Below are 25,136 nucleotides of genomic sequence, written 5' to 3' on the forward strand. Positions count from 1 at the left end.
ATTCAACCTTACTGCAGTTCCAATTAAATAATTTTTGGTACCAAAATGAAAATTTATTGGACATTCAGCTCTTGATCAAATTCATACCAACCTCGCACAGTCAGTTTGATGCTGTTAATCGCATTAGACAGCACAAGCAGCTCTTCTCATCGTCACAAAAAATATAGAAAATTGGATTGAGTGTGAAACTTGTGAACTGACAAGCCAAGACATGCCAAGACAGTGTAAAGAGACGAAGCTTAAGTAGCTTAGAAGCTGTGACTGTAAGATTTAATTACATAATTGATGATCGGCAAAATGCTCAAGTTTTCTTGTCTATTTCTTGCGGTTTTTCTTTACAAATCAAAAGCAAGCAGCCGTCAATAGAAAATGAAAACATGCAGCACATACGTATGCACATAAAAATCAGCTGGTTTGTTTAATATTACATGATTATGTGTATGTGGATGTGGATGTGAGAAAATGAAAAGTATTTCTGTATAACAGCAAGCAGTAACAACAACAGTAACTGAATAAATGAATTATTGACGAGTCAAAAGATCCAAAAAAGAAGTAAGAAGTAAGAAGTTTTGAAGCTAAATTGACTGCGTGTATAAAAAATTAAAATCATGCATGAATCAAAAATTGGAAAGAATTTTGTGACTAAAGAATTTATTCTATCGCATTGGATAGACTCTGGACTGGTGAATAGGCAGGCAGAGGAAAAAAGAAGAGAAATGAAGAATTATGAATAAATTAAAATGAACTGTTATGTTGATTATTTCATTTTTGAGGCATGTAACAAGTTTTTAGCATTTTTTCTCTTGCCACACTGCTTCTCAATTTACTTCTCTTGCCATAGCCATAGCCATTCTTAGATTAATTCCACAAAATACTTCATTAATTCATGACTCGAGTATGACTTGCGCTTGATTTAATCAATATATTTATTGTTATATCCAACAGACTCAAATTTCCGTTTCTGTACCTGAACAGTCAATAAATATTATTTTTGCATGCAAATCCCATACCCAAAAAAATGCAGTCGACAACATGTCAGCACTGATGTCTCATTCCATAAATTAATTTAAACTTTTTTTGTGTATGCCGCCCACATTTTCAATCTTTTGCCTGTGATTTTTGTTCGTGACCCTTTCATGATATCCTCCTCATTTTACATTCATTGTGCCTGCTTCTTCTTCTTCATCCTCAGTTCTGGATGTTTCAAATTGAGATAATTAAAATTTTACCCGAATCATCAGCACCGCCAACAATTATCATCTGTTTTCAGGTAGAATTTTATATTTTTTGTTCTTTAATTATTCATGCTTAAGCCCTTCCAAAGAAATTTTCAGACTTTTTTTGATTTCATTTCAAAAATTGGGTCGGATTTTGAAATTGCGATTAATTAAACACATCTGCTGCCACTGCTTGCCATTTTCAAATTCAATTTAGTCTTCTCGACATGTTCAATAGTTGATTGCGAGGTCATGGCAATGTGGCATTACATTTAGGGCGCTTCCAAATTTGGATTTTCTTCTCTCTTTTTACTTCTGTAACTGCTTTCAGTGGCAATAAAAATATTTCCTCATTTGCTGGATATTGGAAGTTGAACATGATATTAAGAGGCATCGAAGAAAGAAAAGTCGTGATGCTAAAGTTCCTCGTCCTCTAATCTGTGTGAAGCTTAGCCTCAATTTAGCTTCACTTTAGTCACAGACAGTAATAACAATAACAATAATAACAGCGATTGCTTAATCACATTGCATCATTTCCATAAGGGCACATGAACCTGCATAATTTCTATTTTTCCAGCCTCTTCATCAGACTAGCTTACTGCCTGCATATGCATTTCCATGTTCATATCTCCATCTCTCTCATTTACTTTTCACAAAGAAGCACAAAAAATGTACATAAATCCATTCATTTCCATTTTTTATCGCAAATTTCTGTTCCTCAAGTGAATTTGAAGTGCATTGCAGTAAGGCAGACACTCTGCATAAATGAGAAATTGTGAGATGCTGATATTATGACGCTCCTTGCTGCACTTGTAAATATCTTCAAGAATGAAACTTGAGATTCTCATCCAAATGCCCTCCTGCCTTGCCATATCCACTTCTTCTTCATCCTTATCCACCGCATGATTCCTTCACTCATTTATGGATGGATGTTCATCACTTTGGTTACTTTTTTATTAATCGATGTCTGCTGACATCATAAAATATGAGGCATCACATCTCTTCTGTGACATTCGATGATGCATTATTGATTATTGCCAACTTTTTATTCTGTCTGTGGTTCTTTTGGTTTTCCTTCTCACTTCATTGCATGTGCAGACACTTTTACACACTCAGGCACACATTTTATGACTGAGTCTTTTAATATTAACCTTGTGATGTGATTTATTCCTCCTCATTTCTATTCATTCTCTCATTCAATTTTCATAATTTAATTATAAACATTACCATGACTCTTTTTGTGCATGTTCATCTGTTTTCTCTGTTTCTAGGTGTGTATTTGTAACTGGAATCAGAGATGGACATGCTTGTTGCATCATTTGAAGTGTGTCAATGAATAAAATTGGCTGGAAGTGCTGGAGTTCATGTGTATAGCTATTACAAGGACTAAGCAAGTCTGGACTTATCGAAGATCCTCAAATTGAGTAGATATGCAGCTACAGACCAACTCTGTAAGTTAGACAATATCTTGTTCCGCTCAGTTGAAGAATTTGCATTTTTACGAGTAGAAAAAAGAGACAACAGTCAAACAACAAACAGCAATAAGGAGAGAGAAGTAAAGGAACACAATCCATATATGGAATAGCGATGACGATGATGATGAAGAGGAACGAAGCAAGCGAGAAGGTGGAACAAAAGGAGATAAAATGTAAAAAAAAATTATAAATATGCATTTTACTCTATTGTGTAATGTCTGTTGTGCCTTCACATCTATATGCATGTATCATCCTCATCCTCATATATACGATGATATAAAGGTCGCAATGTCAAAAGCATTTAAGCATTCTTTTCATCTGTTTTCATTTCAATTTCTCTTCTTTCTTTTATGGAGTTCTGAAAATGGTTCTTCTGTACTCGCGTAACAGACGGAAAAAATGTTCCATGTCGCAAGTCTGTGAAGTCACCTTTTGACCATTCAATCATAAAATTTTAACGATGATGATGAGCGAGAAATTTTAAGGACGTAAAATTCAGTTCCAAAATCGATAAAAAGTTTCCAACTTTTTGCACAGAAATAAAAGTCGAAATGATTCCGTGACAAGGCACAAACCCTACTAAGTTTCATATCTTAAAAATATTTATTGAACAGGCACAGAAAAATCAGCATTAAAATTATCATTATACAGCAACAGCAGCAGCAGCAGCAATTGGAAATGAATTGCTTAAATACAAACCACATGAAATAATTTGTACTTCACCGCTGTTTCTGCTATTGCTGCCGCATTTTTATTGACAAGGAATTTGTTAAAAGGAAATTTATATCGTGACTTTCCAGACTACGCGAATTGAGTGAGAACTTGTCTCTGACTTTATAGATCCATAAATTTCATGAAATTAAAAATTACAAAGCAAATTTTTATTGCTGCAAATTCTTTTCCTGCTTTTGTGTCTATTTACTTTATTGACTGTGTAACTTACGGACATAGACCACTCGGATATTCAGCCTTAGTTATTGAAGACCATTCTTGCGACTTAAATTGGAATTAAATATAGAAAAATGACTTCGTGAGTCAATAATGACAGCAATGCTATCAAAATCCAAAGAATTCTTGCTTTACTTCCAAATAATCTATGATTACCCTTGAAATTCTTGATCATGATCATCAGTTGGTCAGTTTAAATAAGGCACAAAACATGAGAAGAATTTAGTACGACGTGGACGAGATGTGAGATGTGCAAGCATGAATATTAATCAAATCAGCTGTCGCCAGTTTTGGACTGATGACCCTGACAGCAAGCTAAAGTCATAAACTTCGCAAACAAGTAAACAAGCGAGTAAGCGAGTGAGCGAATGCGACTCACTTTACACCCAGCAAGCGTCAACATTTTTTTTTTTCGTTGCTGGAAGCAAGTCTGCCCACGTTTTAATCTCTTTTCTTGACGCGCGCAAGCCACGACAGACGAGATTTCAATTTCATTTCATTTTCCGTATAACAATAAAAAAAAATTATAATAATTCGCAAATGCTGTTGCTGTTGCTGCCATGTGCCTTGCACACTATGTAGCATAGCAATAAAATATGTTTTGTCCCTATGAGATTATTATCTAATACCTGTACTACATTTCAGACCTTTCAAATTAAAGAAAGCAGTCAAAAACATTTGTTGACAGCAAGCAGTCTCGCTGATAGCAACAATACCGTTTGTGTGAGTTAGAAAGTCATAGAGAAGTGATGTCTAAAGCGCATTTTTGTGGAAGCAACTTGTCTTGGTACCAGTGGGATGTTATGTTATGTTGGTTCCATATTCCTTGACATTTCATCCAAATGTTACTGTAGAGAGGTGATGGGATTCTAATTGGAAATGTCTAGCATTCCTTTCAACCCTAGACACAACATAGACCAAGTGCAGACACAACATACCTATTAAATTGTGGTCTACAAGAAGAAGAAAGCAGAAATGCATTGCACAAGAAAAGGCACAGAAATAAAATAGCGAAAGAAATTTGTCTCAAAACCAAACATTTTCCATTATTTATTTATTACTTAAGCATGTGAATGCCGTTCATTTTTTATGACATGTCATGTCTTAAATTATTGCCTAGTGATAAATAATAATTTGAATGACAATAGACTCTGTAAGGAGTTTACATTTGCAATTTGTTTAATGGAAATTTGTTGACGTAAAAGAAGCAAAATGTTTCCATTTATACAGCACAAAAAAAAAGTAAATCATAACGAATAATTATGTGAAATATAATGGCAAGTATGCAGCATAGACAGACTTATTATGACAATCATTATGAATATGTGATGTGTAAAATGTTCTGTACATGCACAAGAATGGATGGAAAATTCTCATTAGAAAAATGGAAATACAGACTTGACTTTCCATTCATCTCCGGTCAAGAACAATGCATCAAGTCTAAAGAATGAAGGAGGAAAAGAACAAAAGAAATAATGAAGGAGATCCGTGAGAGACATAGACGAGAAATGCAATGCACAGAACAACAAAAGAAATTGGTAACAGCACCAAAGTGTAAAGAATCAATAGTAAAAGAGATAGACGAGTGATTTAATGAATGGCAAGGAATTGATGTAAAGTTTAAAGTCATGACACATAAGTTGAGATGTATGGAACAAAGGTGTGAGATTTATCTAGCAATTAGTGAACAATGAATGCGCAAAAAAATCAGCAAATGAAGAAGCAGAGACGAAAATAAATCAAGTGAATGAGCGAGCCACAATGACTTAAATCTGTTAAGAAACCGCAAAAGGAATCAAGTCTGTCAAATACTTGGGTTTGGTGTTAGTTTTTATAAACATTTCATAATTTTTCATTGAATTTTAGTTTGTGTTGCAAAAAATCAGCTCTTTTTAATTCCAGCGACAACAATGGAGACCAGCTGAGTTGACTCAATCTCAACAACAGTCGCGACTCAACGGACGGACGGAAGAAGAAGTTTTGAGCTGTGAAGAATTTTTCTTGACATTTTAATTACGCAATTATTGCTTTGTACTCGAATATATTTCCATATTAATTCCTCAGATCCAGTACAACGGTCAGTTCCAATAAAAATCACAAAACAGTTGTTACTGAGCTCATTTACACATGTCTCTTGTATGTCGTATCCATTGTAATTTAATTTTGTTGATTAAAATGTTAATTAAAAGGATTTACGCACATCTGACTTCAACGAATGTCCAACTGTCTATCAAGGCACCGTAAGCCAACAACAATTCAATTTTGTGGATGTGAAAAACAACAAAAATACAGCACCAAAAATCATCGTATATCACAACAACAAGCATAAGAGGAAATTAACGAAGAATTGACATTGAAAATCTCGTGCTGATTTTTCTCTTTGTGGACATTTTGATGGAACTAAATGGAATCACTAAGAGAATGCAGAATGAAGATTTAAAACATAAAAAAGAATTCGAAATTCTCTGTCGGATTTTCAGTTCCAATGAGAACTTCTTGTTCCTTTAAATCCGAGATTATGATGGCAACATCATTCGTCAACTAGCAACAGCTTTTGTGTTATGATGTGATGCACGTGTTGTACATTTTTGCTCTTTATTTCTCTTTCATCGTCACAAAATTGAGGTACAGATGAGTAGAAAGGAATGAAAATTGAACAAAATCAGCATCATTCATCCACACACATGCTTACAAATGTTCTAAGAAATAAAAATCTCAGATGGAAAATGAAACGAAGCAAGTGAAAAAAATGGAAAAATGCCAAACTGAAATTGCCATCGTCAGCTGTACTTTTTTAAAAAGATGAAAAACTTTTTTGGCTGCAAATTTCTCATCTCCATTGACCTTCATTCTAATTGACATTCTTCTTCACATTTTCGTGTCTTTTTTTTGTGGTTTCACTTTTGGCTCTTCCTTGCCATGCTTGACAAATTTTGCTTGATTAAACTTGATACGGCAATAAGAATTAATTATGATTAATGAATAAGAAGAAGGACTTATTTGTGCACGAGGAATATCTGTGTAATTTTTGGGACATTATGTCAACAGAGGTTCATGTCTGGATGTGCTTTAGGTATAGCAATTAAAGCTTGAGTGTCTGCATTGATTTTTAACTCAGTTCTGTGGTTGGATTTGTTCTGAAATCTGAGAATCTTCTAGTAATCACAAAAACTAGCTCAGCTGTTGCCAGCACGTGACAAACAACTCATAAGTCATCATTCATCAACCAGCAACAACTCATTCTTGAATGAATGTGCAAAAGTAGGTGTCAAAATTCATTTGTTACACAAAAGACTCATGGACATTGTACCTTGTTCAGTATGAAAGTCACAAGGACCTTATCATAGTCATTCAAGTTTATTCATGTGGATCACAATGTGACATCCTTTTATATTCGTAAAATTAAGTAGCAAGATGAAAAAGATTAAAAAGTGATGACTTTAGAGATTTTTGTTCATTGTTCCAACCAAACAACAGAAGCAGTAGTGGCAGTAACAAAGTGGAATTAAAATGAAAAGATGTAACAAGAAGTGCTGCATGTGCAAAAACCTACAAAAAATGAATGAATCAATTTTTTTGTTTTTTTCTGCTAAAATGTGCAAAAAAAGCAGTGCCTCGGTAGTTTTAGTCAAGGAATGAAAAATGAATGGGATGGAAGAAAGTGGCAAACAAGGCTGTTGTTTGGCGACAATAGCAATGATGTAAAGGAGCAGTCGATGGAAAATAATATGAAATGTAAGTCATAAAAAAGGGAAAAAAATTAAAATTCAGCTGATGATGTCGAAAAAAGAGATGAAAGAACTGCAAGAAGTTACTCGAATATTTTGCGCGATTTAATTTTATTACTTTGTAAAGAAACTGTTGGAGATGAGAATGAGAATAAAAGGAATTTTAAGAAGGCAAAAGATTTCAGTCGCGACAGAATTTACTTCCAATCAGACACAAAATGTAAAACTTTTTAAGTTCTGACTCAACTCATCCATTGAATTAAATCATAAAAATTTTAATGAAGAGCTTCTCGCACAATTCCGATTATTGATAATGTATATTCAGTCAGTTAGTAAAAGGCTGTGCTGTACAGAAAATAAAGTAAATGCGAATGACTTGAGGATATTTTCATCCAAACGATTGATAATAACCATGACTGAATTCTGACTGAAAGAGGATGAAGAAAGTCATTAAATTCTCTACATGCAGGCACTGACAAAAAAGGAACGAGATACAATTTTGGGGTTAAGTACAAGAATGCCTCAAACCCTCACGGATATTTTTTGTCATATCCCAAATGCCATTCTTAAGCTATTCGAGTCATCGGACTGAAACTTTCTCATTTGAAAGTAAAATTTGTTCCTTCTTTTTCCATCCACAGACATTTATGCCAAGCCAAGCTATTATCATCATCGATGATAGCCGAAAATTGTTGCTTATCATGTCGCATCTCATACATTAATAGGTCATTGATATGAATGTGCTTATTGCTCTTAACATTGTCACTTACTGCCATACATTCACATTCACATCGTCGTAGCTTTATTATTTATTTTGAAGGCAAACAAAAAAGTTCTTTTTTGGCGACATTTCTTCTCGTCGAGCATGTACATTCATAATATTATTGATTCCAACAAAACGAGGGGAATGAGCAGCAACAAAAATGAGAGTCAGCAGTAGTAGAAGAAGTAAACATATGAATGAATGATGAGCATTGATGTCATTCAGTAACAGCATAAAATTGTGATTCGTACACGATAAAATAAGGAAAGTTGTAAGTGAGACAATTCCAATGTCTTTATAATATGTAGGAACGGCAGCAACAGCATCTAAGATTATATAATTTTATTGTGCAAAATTAACATTTCATTGTCTATTTTAAGATGACATACTGCACTTTTGTAAGTTCCATCACATGCCATTCAAGACATGCTATAAAGGATTGATATTCAGTGACTACATGTGAACATTTATAATGATGTGATAAATAGCCAATTGAACTCACCTGTAAAATCTTGTGGTATCTTAATGCCCTTCTTCCTGTTCGTGCCACTTTTTGCATTAATCGCATGATAAATTTTATACTTCTTCAAGTGCCGATACAACAAAAATAATTCACCGTTATTATTGTTATCCGCTATGACTGTTGCATTAGCTTTTATGTCATCATGTTGCTGTTGATAATTTGCACCATTTCCAATGTCATGACTATTGGTCGTCATTTGTTGTTGATTGGAATTAATTGGATAACTATTATTTCCATGATTTACTGACTTTTTGCTCTTTACCGCCATTGAATTTGATGATTGATTCAGTTTTTCATCATAAATACCTTTCGACTGTGGCACAATTAATCGAGCCACTCTCGGCAACGAATAACGATCGAGAAACATTTCAGCTGACATTGGATCATTGTTGATGATTTTTGACTTGAAAGACAGAAGGGAAACAAAAAAAATTAATTGAATGCGATAATAATCAGTTCACCCGTAAAAACGAACAGCTACTGACTGCAATTTATTAAGTGTGTACATGGAATATAATAAAAAAAGTGACTCTCTTGCTGAGACGGCGGCCTTAAAAAATTTGATACAGGAAAAAGGCACACACATAATATATTGGCATGCTGTATACACCTTAAATGATGCCGCAAAAAATAAAAGTGAGAAAAGGAAGACAGTGAAAACGCCCAGCAAGAGACGAACGGATATGGATGAATTAAGGCATGAAGGTTTCACTTTTTTTTTTATTTCGGAACTAATTGGATCATAAAATGTAAACCTGAATAAATTTTAATACAAAGTAATTGAAGTAAGTAAAAAAATTATTCATGCATTAATGCTCACCTCATTACTCAATTTTGATCCTTTACTATCGCCTGTCGATGAATCACAGCCTGAACTCAACGAGTTCATTTTATATCGTTGCTTTTGTCTGACTAGTTCCAGTTCATTGCGTCGTGCTAAACGAGCATTCTCAAAATCGGCTACTGAAAACATATTTGCACTCGTATCATGCGAGTTAAATCGTCTCAGTTTTGGCTTGTTACCATCACGACTCGATTGGACAATTTGTAATGGTAAATTTGTTTGTGACGATGTGAATGCTGACGATGATTTTGTTAAATTTGTATGTTGTTGTTGTTGTTGTTGTACTGAATGTGATGATATTATGGGTGTTGATGACTGAATTATTTGATCTTGTTCGGTGCTCTGATGATGATGATTTGTTGTTGTTGTCGATGGACCAAATTTACTTAAAAACAAAAAAGAATCGTGAAATATTGACGTTGTGAATATTTTTTTATTCTTTTTTTGTTGTGGTTGTTGACATTGTACGGGTTTCGGCATATGTGGACTAGATTCAATTAACCAATTGGCCAAATGTCGTTGACGTTCATACTCTATCGATCTTTGTTGCATATCTGATAGTTTCATTATTGCATCTGTCATTTTTTTTTTATTTCATCCACTTCCTCTTTCTTTATTTATTGTTGTCACGTCACTTATACCTTTTAATGCCGGAGATGTGTGTGCCTTTTTTTTCAATTTTTTCTTCGTGTCTTTTGCATTAAGCTACGTTGCCTCATTGATAGATTGATAGAACATTAAAACGATATAAAATGAAAATAATATTTATACTGCAATATATTGCAATTTTATTCTTATTTTTATCGTTTCACGTTGCAAAAAAATACGTTCATTCGACACTTGATTTGATGCAGATGTAGATGAGGATGACGATAATGTTATTAATTGCTATTTGAGCGGTTGCTATGCGATTCTATAAATAAATAAAAAAAAAATTGAAATAGAAAATAAGACATTGAGGATAGAGGAAGAAGAAATGTTTTAGCACATTTGATGGGGATATGTGCTTAGTATTAAACGGTTTGGGGATTGTTTGGGGACTGTACCATTTTTTATAGCAATTTTAGGAATTTATAAGAGTTAAAATTATGACTTGATTTTCAGAATTTTCGAGATTAATCCATGGAAAGTTCTGAAATCTTTACAAATTGTGTTCATAACTTCTAATTTTTATAAAATTCTCCATAAATGTACAATAAATGTTTTACGCAATATTCAGTATTCTGGAGGTTTTTGCATTAGATCTCAAGTTGATCTACAAGTCGACACAGTTTAACTTGACTAGTCGTACATATGACTAGTCTTAAGGAAGAATAATGCCGTTTTGATACGATTTATTGTTCTTAAAACTAGACAAACGAATAGTCATATAGAAGCTTGTCAATTCAGGATGGTCTGAATTTTTAAGAATATTAAAGGTTTATCACAAATGACGTCTTACTCCAAAAAAATCAGTTAATCGATCAAAAATTCGAGTCTAGACTTGACTCTCGAATGGTGGCGAAATTAAACCGAATCCGGCACCAAGTTAAAGTGAATCACGTTAGCCTCTGGCCGGATATTTGATCTATTAATTGATTTGTGCTGTTAAGGATACATTCAGGCGAGAAGTTAAAAAGTTAATTTAAAGACAAATGTTTTAAAGTTTTTTGTTTAAATTTTGCGAGAATTACAGTATTGCTTCTTAATGCTCAGTCAAAAGATTACGAATTGTAGAGTTGCAGCATAAAGCCCTAATAGCACACTGTGTTCGCTAGAACATCGCTACGTTGCCGTATTAATGGAAAGACGCGAAGTTGTTAAGACGACAGTTTTTGACTCATTTTTACGGAAAATTGCAGGTTGCCACATTGTGTCGCTCGAAAAGACGGCCAGTCACTGCCTCTAGTTTCTTTGACAATTTCAAATTTCCATAAAAAAGCATAAAAATGCGCTCATGTACCAAAAAATCCATTAAAATTCCCTCCATTTTCCCTCTTACTTTACACTTATTAATGAAAAATAATGTCATTGTTTGACAGAATTACGTTACATAGCCGCAATGAATTTGCCATTATAAAACAGAATTAGCGGTATGTGCGATGATTTGAGTTTCTTTTTTCCCGTCTCTCTTCACTCATCGCTTTATCGATTTTTAATAAATATTTTAGATTTTTTTCTTCATTTTGTGTTCAATGACTTTTCAGTATTATTTTATTTTATTTTTTCGCGAACTTAAATGACCGATGAATAGCACAAATGTTATTTTAGAAAAAAAAGAAATCAAGAAGACAACATTTCGAAATTGAATTTAACGGTCTCTTTTGACATTTCATGGCCTGTATATTTCCTCAATATTTATTTTGTGTAGATGATCTCATAAATTATCATCTATAAATGGCTAGTAAACCCTGAATATGAAGCACGTCTCACGGGTCAAATGAGAACAATTTTTTTACTTTTTGGAATTGTTTCATTGCTCTTTGTTCTATTAATTGTAACGGGTCCCATCAAATTTAATAATATAGCTTCAGGTAGACGATCACGAAATTAATTTTTTTCATTTTTTTTCGTGTTAACGATTTTTTAAAAGCAACAAAATTTAATTGAAAATTAAGCTATAAAATATACATTTTAAAAAATTTCTCCCTCTCCATTACATTCCTTCCTTCCCATTCTGAGACAACATCAAAAAAAGATTCTCAATTTCAATTTTTAAAAACTTAAAATAAACTTTTACGACTTTTTTTTACTTCTCTTCAAATGCATATTCTTCAATTTTTATGATACATTTTTTTTTGTGAAAATAAGGATGGTATAATAAAATTTTAATTGTAAATGAAAACTGCCAGAATTTATTAATAAAAACGATTTACTAACATTTAATTTCTTCTTGATGTTCGTTTTTATTTTGTCATTGCTTGCAGGAGCGTTAAATGGTTTGATTGATGAGATTGAGATCAGTTTTTAAGGAAAGTGAAATTTAAAGCGCATTCAAAGAATTTTTGAAATTGTTCAAATTAATCCAGTTTTAGATCAAACTTAGACAAGTCATGTTTCACAGATGATCTGAACGGCCAACTAAAGTGTTCAAATTAAAGTAGAACATGAACTGATTTAGAATGCGTTTTAATAGAATTAGAGCAGTCCTGAATAACACTAATCGGCTAAATCGATCAAAAATCCGGTCCCAGACGAGCGTAAGTCTGACTTGATTCCAGATTCGGATCATACCCGATTTATTACAATGGTCTGGTGACAGATTACGGATCTATTAATTGACTTGTGCTATTTGGGTTCAGAACTATGAGTTGGCCTAAGCCCTATGAGGCTTATCAGCTTGAGTCACTGCGATTAGTAATCTATTGCTTTAGAAACAACTTTGTGCAATGAGATCCAAACCTTTTGAAATCTTTGAACATTGAATGGACCTGAGTACATCATACGACCTAACGTACCCTGTAATTTACCTAGTTGCAGTTCTTGCGCATGCGATTTTGCCAAGAAAATCATTCAGATTTATATTCTTTATGATAAAATCTCAAGTAATAGAGACACAGTATGTGGCAAAGATCTGAAAACTACATCACACACACGAGTCGAGCTTCATAACTTGAATGAAAAAATTAAAAAGAGCTTCAAATATTCGACCTGATCTGGGATTGAACCCAGGACCATTGGGACGTAAGGCCAAAGTTAATTTAGACCACTTGTCATATTTCACCAGTTTATTATGAATCATAATATATGTAATTTGGATCAAGTCTAAGACACTTCAAACCCTAGTGGACAAAAATAAGTTAGAACTAGTCATCAACTGGACATTAACTTGTCATTAATTAATTATAACGTATTTTTGTTCATTCGGAGAAGTATTGTATAATAACTTCAAACTATCTACGCCTTAATTTGGACAAAACGAACACCCAACTTCCTAACATTATCATAACAATTCCAATAAATCACACTGCACAAAAAAATCTGCAATAAAACATTTTACAATTTTTTATTGCACACGAAAAAAAAGCAAAATTTGCAATTTAAAAGTTGATTTTATTTCATTTTTATAGTGTAAAAATAATTTATTATACGTATGGGTACCCAACGATCGTCATGTGCATAAATTTCTGTCTTTCTTTCTACGCTTTAACTATTTAAATAAAATGTCATACAAAAGGAAACTATAAAATGATAAATGAAAATGATTCCAAACGAGCCATAAATAAAACAACTATTGCATTTAATTAGTACCTAATTTTAATGTCTAAAATTGAAAACATATGTGAAGATTTTTGCTTGTCGGATTCGATTTGCTGAAAAAATGTGTGTTTATTTATTTTGACTTTATGCTTCTTCTTTTCGTTTCTGTTTCTCTGTTGAGAAAATTTTGTAAGATTTTTTGATACTTTTTTCAATGTTTGTGAATTGTTTGAGTTTTTAATTCGGGATTTTTAATTGATTTTTGATTTGAATTTTATCGTAAACTTTAGGATTTTAGAGCATCAATCAAGTCTTCTTGATTATCTTGATTAATCTTGATTATCAAGATTAAAGGAGTTTGTTTATACATATTTTAGAAGCAATTATCATAATTTCAAGTCATTTAAATGTTTAGTGATAGATTAACAAGTGCTGGGTCCATCAAACATCAGCATACAAAGCAAGATCGATAGACTATGACCTATTGATTTTACAAGACAAGTTCCACAAATGTCAAGTTTGAAACTAGACATATGGTTGACTAATTGCAGTTTGTTCCACTCGGGATGACCTGCAGAAGGAATTGCAGTCAATGTTATTAGTTAATAAGCATGTTCATTAAATTGAAACCAAAATCACCGAGACGGCAGAACACTCAGAGAACCAAATGTCAGCCACTTGTCGAGATAAGTCGTTTACGCGTAGCAACTAGGACTTTCAATCTCAGGATTAATATGTACTGAATTTTGATAAGGCCGTATTCATCTGAGTAATCTCGGGATTGATCCATATATTACATAAAATTCAGTCATAGGATAGAAAACCTAAGTAACAATATGTGTGTCTATTGACGGATTTTTAAAGAATTTAGAAATCTAATCTTGAGATTAGTAACATTTTGAACAGTCCTAGAGCATTAAACCAAGATCAAACCATTTTCAATCCTTTTGATCCTTTTGTAATAACCTAGGCTCCAATTCGGAGCATGGTTACAATAAATAAGTACCATTCTCAAGATTCACAAAACATCCAAACGATAACCAAACCAAAGTGGAACAAACTGCGATTATTCAACCAGATGTTTAGTTTTAAACTTGACATTTGTGGAAACTTGTCATGAAGAGTCAAGTTTATTACTAGACATAAGGTCGACTAATCGCAATCTGTTCCACTAGGCAAATGACCGTCGTATGACGGAAAAATCGTCAGCAGATCATCAAGAGGTCAAGATTAATGCACGTACAATTGCATGTGATCATAATTTTTATTAAGTGTCGCTTGGGATATTGCTTAATCATTAGAATTATGAGTAAGAAACTGAAATTAGAGTTGATAGGACTTCTGGTTTTAGAATCTAATAGATTTAAAGGAGGAGTAATCTGGAGCAGAGCTCGAAGTTGGCTTGGATCTTGTAATGAGTCGAGTCGACTTTTTCATACAAAATTCGAGTCTACTTCTTCGAATTCTGCCAGATCTTGGCCATTTCTGAATAAAACATCAAAATCTTTAGAAATTGCCATACCAAAATCATTCTAAGGGCACATACCAGCAGTTAATGTATGAAAAATGATTTTTCTTCATCATTTTAATTGGCATGAGTCTTTTGCTTCTCATTTTCTATAGATATTATAAAGTAAAAAGCTTGATGTTTATGTCAACGAGAATAAAAGACTTTTTTTTTGAAGTCTAAAAAGAATATTTCCTAATGATAGAAATGAACAGACGAAAGGCAAGTGAATTGTAAAGTTTGTGTAAAAATTTTCACTGTTTTTTTATTATTTGCCATAGGCAGGCATAGTTAATAACAATATATATTTTGTGTTGTTACTCAAATGAGAATAAAGATATAAATGGATATATATGCATATACAATATAATATAATGTAACAGTTCAAAGTGATTTAGGTGCTTGTGACGCAATTATTTATTGCTACACAAAAGCTAAAATGTACAAATTGACTAATGATTCCTTTGAGAGAAGCAAGAATTCTTCTGTGTATATTTATTTCTTCTCTGCTCGCTTACAGACGAATTGACAGGCAATTTTCGGTGATTTATAAATAATTTTACTGTCTTCTTGTTTTCTTCATTAGTTCTTTTTGACTAAAAAGTGGGCTATTTCGTACAGTTTGGTTGAATATATTTATTACTTAAAACAATGTTTTATATTTAAGGTTACACTCCTTAAATTTATGGAATTAGGCTATGTATATGCTTGTAAATTATTTTGGGTAAGTACGGTAAATGCATTTTTTGTTTTTGTTTCTGGTAATTTATTATTCAAAATAAGGAGTTGAGAGTCGTTTAGGTGAACCGTTAATTTTCGGTAATTGTTTTTCTGGTAAAATTGCTGGTGTGTTTTGTTTTGCTTTGGATTATTGCCTCAAATATTTCATATAATTATGTAAGATGTAGTCTATAGTTTCATGCATTTTGTGAGGATTTAGATGAAAACATTGTTTGTTTTAGGTGGTCAACTATGAGCATTTGATGGCTTGATCTTGATTCATAATCAACTTATCTCGATATCTAGAGTATGCTCACAAATTTAAACAAACTCAATTATATTGATTGAGTATACTCATGACCGCCCTCATTTAGATGAGGATGCTAAATGTTTACTCAAGCCTAAGTGGCATACGGCATGATTAGTACCATATGGTCTCATGCCAATTTGGAGAAATCGTTTTTTACCTTTTCCCTCTCGGACTACTTGAACTACTTATATCATACTGTTTAATAAGGACAAATTTCATATATATATATATATATATGAGATATAGTCAAATTGTCAAAGTCAAGATTCTATTAAACCTCTAATCCCGTGCAACACATCATCATGATGATGTTGTAGATGCATTCCTCATAATAAATGCATTAACGTTGTCAATACGTCATATAACGTTCTATTAGCTTTGTATTGATTCAGCTTTTGACAGTTATGCTGATATCATATTTCCCGATCGTCACTAATTATTCATATCAACGTGGCCTCCACACTATGGGGCAAAATGAAAAAAAAGGGACATTCACTTTGATTTTTGGACTTTTTGGAATCAAGACTTGAGGGTATTTTTTTCTTATAGTATATATAGCAATAGACTTGCATGCAAAATTTCAGCTCATTTGGTGCTGTTTGGTCGGTTCTGGAGCTGTTTGAAGTTGAAAAATGGTAAAAAAAATTTTTTTTTTCACTTCTTGTTTGACTTGAAAAGTTTCATATTTAATTAAAAGATATTGAAAAACGGTTTTCGGTTCCTAATTGTACTATATAAGAGCTTTAATTTGACATGGGACAAAGTTTATATATACTGGGTTTTAGTGGCAGGACTTGAGAAAATGTATGAAAATACCAGGAAAAAAAGCTTCAAGCGTCCGGCAAATATGCTAGTTCTCAAAAGTTTCTCATATAGACCTATTTTTTCGTAAAGTACTTACGTTCTACTTTACAAAACTGAAAAAATATCCAAAATTGGTTGGTACGAACAAAAGTTATTGCATTTTTAGTTTTGGACGAATTTTTTCTCAAAACTAATATTTCTGAGATGAATTTGGAAGATATCATTTGGAAAAAGTTTTTTAATGTTTTTTGATGTATTTAGTGATTTTAAGAAGACATGTGAAGAAATTTTTTGAAAAATTCAAAATTCTTCGAGTTAGAGGTACATATGCTATTTGACGACTTGACCCTTTTTTTCATCACTCAAACTGCTATAACTTTTACATGACTAAATATTTTTTAGTTTTGTTTTCTGTTTCTTGTAGCTTATTATAATACCTTTCCAACGATATATAATACTTAATAGTTGGAAGTAGTCTTTGTCGTGAAAACGGACCCTGTTTGTGACTGACCCTTTACAAAGAAATTTTCAAAAAAGTCATTTCTAAAACTACCACTTAGAAATTAAATAATATAATGATTTTGTGTTTTTAGATCAAAATATGATAGTTATGAATCTCAAAACACAAAAATCTCATTTTGTAAATTTTCTGTAACTTTAGGGGCCTTCATAGGTAATACTCAGGTAGTCTCTCAATTTTCAGAAATGAAACTTTTTTATTGACTTTTTTTGATTGATATTGAATATTTACAATTATTTTGTGCAGAATGTATCAATTTTAAAAAGTTTGGGTCGAAAAAAAGTGATTTTTGACTATTTTGTTAAAAACAGGCTTAGGTAGGCCACATTTAAGGCACTCCAGTAGCCACTATGATTGAGTTCTATACATGTATTATACATGTATACATGTATACATGTATTATGTATTATGTAAAATAAAGGTAATAGTAGTAACTAGCAACAACAGAAAACAGAATGCAAAAATATTGGTTCTAAAAAAAGTTATAGTCATTTGAGTGGCCAAAAAAGTGTCGAGGAGAGCAACCAGCATAGGCAAAAACACAAAAATTCAAAATTTTACGTTTATTTTGACAAAAAACGCAATATTTTGAATTATTACAACATAAAAATAGTTTTTATTCAAAAATCTTCAAGAATTTCGTTAAAATTTTGAATTTTTGTGTTTTTGCCTATGCTGGTTGCTCTCTGCGACACTTTTTTGGCCACTCAAATGACTATAACTTTTTTTAGAACCAAAATTTTTACATTCTGTTTTCTGTTATTGCTAGTTACTACTATTACCTTTATTAATATGTATAAAACATATATAGAACTTAATCATAGTGGCTACTGGAGTGCCTTAAATGTGGCCTACCTAAGCCTGTTTTTAACAAAATAGTCAAAAATCACTTTTTTTCGACCCAAACTTTTTAAAATTGATACATTCTGCACAAAATAATTGTAAATATTCAATATCAATCAAAAAAGTCAATAAAAAAGTTTCATTTCTGAGAATTGAGAGACTACCTGAGTATTACCTATGAAGGCCCCTAAAGTTACAGAAAATTTACAAAATGAGATTTTTTGTGTTTTGAGATTCATAACTATCATATTTTGATCTAAAAAACACAAAATCATTATATTATTTAATTTCTAAGTGGTAGTTTTAGAAATGACTTTTTTGAAAATTTCTTTGTAAAGGGTCAGTCACAAACAGGGTCCGTTTTCACGACCAAGACTACTTCCAACTATTAAGTATTATATATCGTTGGAAAGGTATTATAATAAGCTACAAGAAACAGAAAACAAAACTAAAAAATATTTAGTCATGTAAAAGTTATAGCAGTTTGAGTGATGAAAAAAAGGGTCAAGTCGTCAAATAGCATATGTACCTCTAACTCGAAGAATTTTGAATTTTTCAAAAAATTTCTTCACATGTCTTCTTAAAATCACTAAATACATCAAAAAACATTAAAAAACTTTTTCCAAATGATATCTTCCAAATTCATCTCAGAAATATTAGTTTTGAGAAAAAAATTCGTCCAAAACTAAAAATGCAATAACTTTTGTTCGTACCAACCAATTTTGGATATTTTTTCAGTTTTGTAAAGTAGAACGTAAGTACTTTACGAAAAAATAGGTCTATATGAGAAACTTTTGAGAACTAGCATATTTGCCGGACGCTTGAAGCTTTTTTTCCTGGTATTTTCATACATTTTCTCAAGTCCTGCCACTAAAACCCAGTATATATAAACTTTGTCCCATGTCAAATTAAAGCTCTTATATAGTACAATTAGGAACCGAAAACCGTTTTTCAATATCTTTTAATTAAATATGAAACTTTTCAAGTCAAACAAGAAGTGAAAAAAACCATTTTTTTTACCATTTTTCAACTTCAAACAGCTCCAGAACCGACCAAACAGCACCAAATGAGCTGAAATTTTGCATGCAAGTCTATTGCTATATATACTATAAGAAAAAAATACCCTCAAGTCTTGATTCCAAAAAGTCCAAAAATCAAAGTGAATGTCCCTTTTTTTTCATTTTGCCCCATAGTGCTCCATCTAACTGTCATTAAAAGCTTGTGTCCATCACGAAAAGATCATCATTTGTTTGGAATTGAACACGCGACTTTATAAAACAGATGACTAAAGATTTCTTAACTGTTGCTTAGCCAATCGTCCGTATAGCTTTTAATCTTAAATTGATTGATTCCTTTACATAAAGCTAATCACCTCAAACTCCAATCATCTCCAACATCAAACCAATATTGATAATATCTTATAACAAATCAATAAAAAGCGCTTCCAATCACCCTTTAATCTAACGACAGAATCACTTCTACTTTCGTATGTATTTAATTTTTCCTGACTTCAATATAATAAATTGAGTCATTCCATCTCAATTTAGCTTCTCAATTATTTCTCTCGACATACACACAAATACACACACACAAAAAATTAAGATATCTGATTCTGTTTACGATACGAAATATTTGAGAAAGCCAATTTTCTGTTGAAATACGTAAATTGATTTCGACATTAATAGTCAAACTAATGTGCAAAAGGAGCAGAAATGAGTTGGAGCCGGGATTGAAGTTAAAAAGAAGCATTATTTTTGTTGCTGTTATAATCCAAGACACGTGTGAACTTAACGGAGCACAAATCAATCTGCAACACGGGGGCAACACGGCCTGAGTCAAGGCATGAAAGGTCAAATAAAACTACGAGCTTCAATACAATTTTTAAAATTTCCATTTTATTCACCTTCTGTATCTCCCCCATTCATTTCATTACATTTACTTCTTTTCTTTTCGTATTTTTCTCGCTCCAAAAACAAAATAAAAATCTGTATTATGTAGATTATTTTATATAAATATATAAAGGTGGTAAGTAGAGGAGAAAGATCTCCAAATCTCTCGTTCGATTCAATTGAATTTAATCAGCATCGAAATGGAGCTAAAGTAGTGTAAAAGTCACCGTTATTATATTTAATCTTGTGACTTTGGCGCTTTATCTTAATGATGGATCAATACCTTGATGAAGTTCGTATGAAATCGTAATTATGGCTAACCCGAGTGGAGCAATTTGGCATGATTCGACACAATTTGGCACAATTCTGTACAATTTGGCATAATTCGGTTCGATTCGGTATAATTCGGTACAAATCGATACAATTGGTGACAATTCGGTACAATTCAGTACAATTCGGCTAAATCGGCACGATTCGGTTCCCATTCGGTACAATTCGGCACGATTCGGTTCAATTCGTTATAATTCAGTATAATTCGGTACAATTCGAGGCACTTCAGGACATTTCGGGACACTCCGGTCACTCTACCGTCTGGGCAACTTAGTTAATCATCGTTAATACAGTGATGCTGCTATACCCTAGCAAAAACAATGTGCTGTACGGAATACATCATACTGTATAATTGAAATATCAAAGTACAAGCACATTATCTCAATCCACGATATTCAAATTTACCCAAAAAATCTCAATTAAAAATAATGATACAAAATTCATCTTCAAAATGGCAAGGACTAAATTGTTAAAAAATCACTGAACTTAAATGCATTAATTAGCCATAATATCCAACGACACAAAGTCGAATACTAAGCGAACCATAGCCCATGATTAATTAATCGTATTACGAAAAACAAGAAAAAAGTGCGCCAAAACACAAAAAAAAAAAAATAATAATACGTAGATCATGGAGAGTTGGCATCATTGCAACAGAGATTCCAAAAAGTCGTTTTTCAACTCGTAAAGTCAATACGAATTCTCAGCATGAGAATCTTACGTGATTTGAATCAGCAAAGTAAAGACTAAGAAGAAGCAAAAAAAAAAATGTATGAAAATATTAAATTAAATTAAATGAATGAAGAAATATAAGGTGGCAGATTAAGCAGCAAATAATGAAATAAGAGATATATCTCAGTGTCAGGGACGGACTTAGGGATGGAGTGGAACTGGAAATTGGGGAATTTGGACTTTTTTTGGGAATCTCGTCAATGGAAGTCTCGTCAATGGAAGTCTCTTACTTAGTTATCTTACCCTGGTAAACACTTAAACGTAAGCCCTAGTTAAAAACACGACCTACGGTCGATTATTGTCATTTTACTCGGAATGCTCCGTTCACTAGTTGACCGTAGGTCTCGCTTTTAACTAGATATTATGTCAAGTTGGCCATTAGGGCTACTCATCTGACCCTACAGATCAACAGGGATTCATGAACTTTCTAAATTGCTATCTTGAGCTGGTTCTATCTCCGGTTGACTTCTGCCAATTACCAATATCAAGTGGTACACTGTTCCTATCAACCCTTACAGACAATGAGCATACCCACCTCAATGAGAGCGTTCTTAAGTATACTCAATCGGACTCACTACGCAGAACCAGTTATAGGCGACATCTGCGAGAGGCCATGGATCACAGTTGATCTGTACGGCCAGCGAAGTAAGTAAGTAAGGACTCACTACGGGTCGGGATAATTAAGCATACTCAATTTTTAGAGCTTACTCATGAGCAAAACTCGAAGTCAACTCCATGTCCAGTCGAGTCGACTTATTGATACAAAATTCAAGCCGACTTCAATCTCTACTTTTGTGTATGATCCAGGTCTATTCAGGCAGCAGCCTCTTCCTAAGAGTTTTCCTTTACTACACCCCTGCCTCACTTTAATTCATATTTGATTGTCAGATAGACATTTCTCTCTGTCTCGTCATTTGTTTTATTTCAGTTTTTTTCGTAATTCTTCTAGTTTGACTTTCGATGAATATCGAAAACAAAAAGGGCAGCAGTGGCAACATCAGCATCCGAAATAAGTAAAAAAAATCTTTCAACATTACGACATCAACAAAGTTTTCAAAGCTGTCGGGGGTTCTGTTTAAGGTAATGTGTACATGTTATGTGACATTAGCTTAAATAATACACAAACAAATTTCTATGTTTAATTTTTTTTTATTTTTATTTCCATTTAATGTGAAATTCTCAGCAATTTTATACGTTTTTTCATGCCATTTTCACGCTAAATGCATTTCATCTGTTGCTGTATGGCAAACACACGATAGTTAGATACAAAAAAATAAAATCCCATAAAGTAAATTTCAATTCAATTCCATAATAGATGTTGACTCTCAGCCTTGGCACAAGCAAATAAAAAAAACCACCACCACGTGATTACTAATTACAAACTCTAATTACATCAAATTACATCGATTGTTTTTCTACTTCATCTCTCTCTCTCCCTCCCTTGTTTTAATTAAGCATGTTACATTGTGATTTCATTAGGCCTTAAAACTTAAAGTTTTATTGTCTAGCTATTGTGTAGTGGAGTTTTGGGGTAATGTGATTATGCTTTGTCTTTATTTTGGACTGGCATTACTGGGCATGCTCGAATTGTGCTACAATTTGGCCAGTATGACTATAACTTAGTACCATGCCAGAGTCACGCTTAACAAGTGTCTTATTTCAAATAAATTGACAGACTTGGACCGCTAAATGGAATAACCGATGATTATTTGTCCTGAACAGCACAACATACGGCCAGAAGTGTTAGCGGCCAGATTATTAAGGTTCTATTTCCACTCATACCCAAAAGAAACAAATTTTGATCAGTATGGCAGATTTGACGGATTTATTAGATTATTCAAAATTTAAGTATCATGCTCTGTAACACTGTGTTATCACCAAGCAGTCCTACTCATCCCAAAAATGCGTCGCATGTCAACCATTAATCATCTAAATCTTCCCAACTGATTTTCAAAAGCGTCTCACACAATATGGCATAAGCAATTTGCTTTTTATATTGACATACTCGGTAATTAATTCCAACAATTTAATTTCAAGTCAATTGACATAATAGAGTTTCCAACATCAGAATATATATCTATCTATCTTTTTACATGTTTCAATATCAATCTACATCAAAACATGGAGATGGATGGAAGTTTTTATTTAAAGATTAAAATTCCTGACATCAACACATGCTTTAAATTGTTCTATCAATCAAGAATGATGAGTTTAGTTAGAGTGACTTGAGAAATTTAAGTGCCTCTTCTGTTTTTTGCCGTTTTTGTTGTCTTCTCTTGGATATATTTTTTGTTTGTTGCTGTGCCTTCAATTCGACGTCAATAAGGCAAAAAACAAGTTTCTTTTTTATATTTTTTTTATTCTCATGACAAAAAAAAACGTGTGATTAATAGCAAGAATAGTAGAATCATGTTTAATTGAATCGCGAGGAGTAAAGCTGTTGATACTGCAAATTGCAACAGCAGTAGTAGAACTTTTTTTTTTTTCATTCAATAACTTCACTTGATTGTGCTATTGATAAGCTCTCATTCTTCTTCGGATCGTGGTCTTTAAGGAAGAGGAGAAGACCGAAGGAATGAATAAAGCAGGGGTGGGCAATCTGTGTGATGCAGGTTGCGTCCATGCTTATATATGTAACTAATGGAAACTGCAAACTATACTGTTTCTATCAATAGTAACAAGTCTTGCGATATGAAATTTCGCAATAGAATAAATGAAACTTGAGCTGGAGCACCCTATTAAAATACGTCTAAGGCGTCTGTCCAAGCTACACACGCTAATATGCTATCCAAAATGATTAAAAATGTCATGAACCGTGTGCAGAATATGTTTAGTGAATCGAAGTGGCTCGGCGGCAGATAGGTTTCGTACTTTGGTATCTAATCCCTGGCAGACAAAGAGCATACTTTGAGTACACTCACTTTCTTGAGCGTTCTCATTTGTATGCAAAAAACACGCTTTTACTATGCTCATTAATATTAGCATGCTCTTTGTATGCTAGAGGGAATCATTTTGATACCGACTATACGGTCATGGAATCAATTTTTCACTTTTTTCGAATCATATGCAGTGGAAATGCGACTTACAGCTTCTCTTTGTAGGCTAAAGACAATAAACTGGCAAAAGCGTCATCAATGGAGTAGTTCTGATCCCATTAGGATTGTAGAACTACAAAATGCAGTGGTCTGGTGCACCTTCACTCTTTAAACAATCATTATTAGCGAATCCACTAGAAATGGGGCTCCAAAATCAACTTGATGTAGTAAAGTAATTCGGAAATGTCAATCAGATGTCAGTCTTCTGTAATAATCTATGTTACAAGTTAGAGCATGGTCCCAGTAAGTAATTGAGTAATCCGAGAATTTCTCTAGTTGCGCAGCTCTGGATCTCACTGTTTTGAATAGCTCTAAAGACTTTATGTCACTTCTTAACATCGAGGCTTAAAACCAAGCTGTGCCGCAAGTAATAAAAGGTTCCCCACCACTGGAATTAAAGTGTGGAAGGAGATAAGAGTCTTTCTCTCACCACGTACTTTTTACTGCTTTTATCATTATTAAAATTTAGTACTTGAAAGACTCTTTTTTTATGCACTTTTCAATTATTCTATAGTTATTTATAGTTCCACATTCTACACAATCATTCAAAACTTGATTTATTATGATAGATTTATTCATTTCTCTCCGAGTCAATTTTTATAACAAGCGAGTTATTTTTTTTTACATTTTTAAAACATTATTTGATCTTAAAGTTTTCAATTTTTTATTCACTTTGGGTGACAATAGTGGCTTTTGGTACATTGTGTAT

The 25,136-nt window shown here is 32.8% G+C and overlaps 1 protein-coding gene across 1 annotated transcript in view; it reads right to left on the reverse strand.

Annotated features, from left to right (window-relative positions):
* The window catches only part of B4 (imaginal disc development protein B4), a 101,416-nt gene that overhangs the window by 12,232 nt on the left and 64,048 nt on the right, over positions 1–25,136 (reverse strand). Inside the window, exons 3-4 of the mRNA XM_070649335.1 lie at positions 9,475–10,411; positions 8,634–9,057 (exon numbers count right to left, since the gene is read on the reverse strand). Coding sequence (XP_070505436.1) covers positions 8,634–9,057; positions 9,475–10,080 — 1,030 coding nt within the window. The 5' untranslated portion in view covers positions 10,081–10,411. The remainder of the gene's footprint in view (positions 1–8,633; positions 9,058–9,474; positions 10,412–25,136) is intronic.

The sequence above is a fragment of the Chironomus tepperi genome, unplaced genomic scaffold, assembly GCF_022539635.2.
Source record: "Chironomus tepperi strain 1889 unplaced genomic scaffold, CSIRO-AGI_Ctep_v1 contig_423, whole genome shotgun sequence".
Taxonomy (NCBI): domain Eukaryota; kingdom Metazoa; phylum Arthropoda; class Insecta; order Diptera; family Chironomidae; genus Chironomus; species Chironomus tepperi.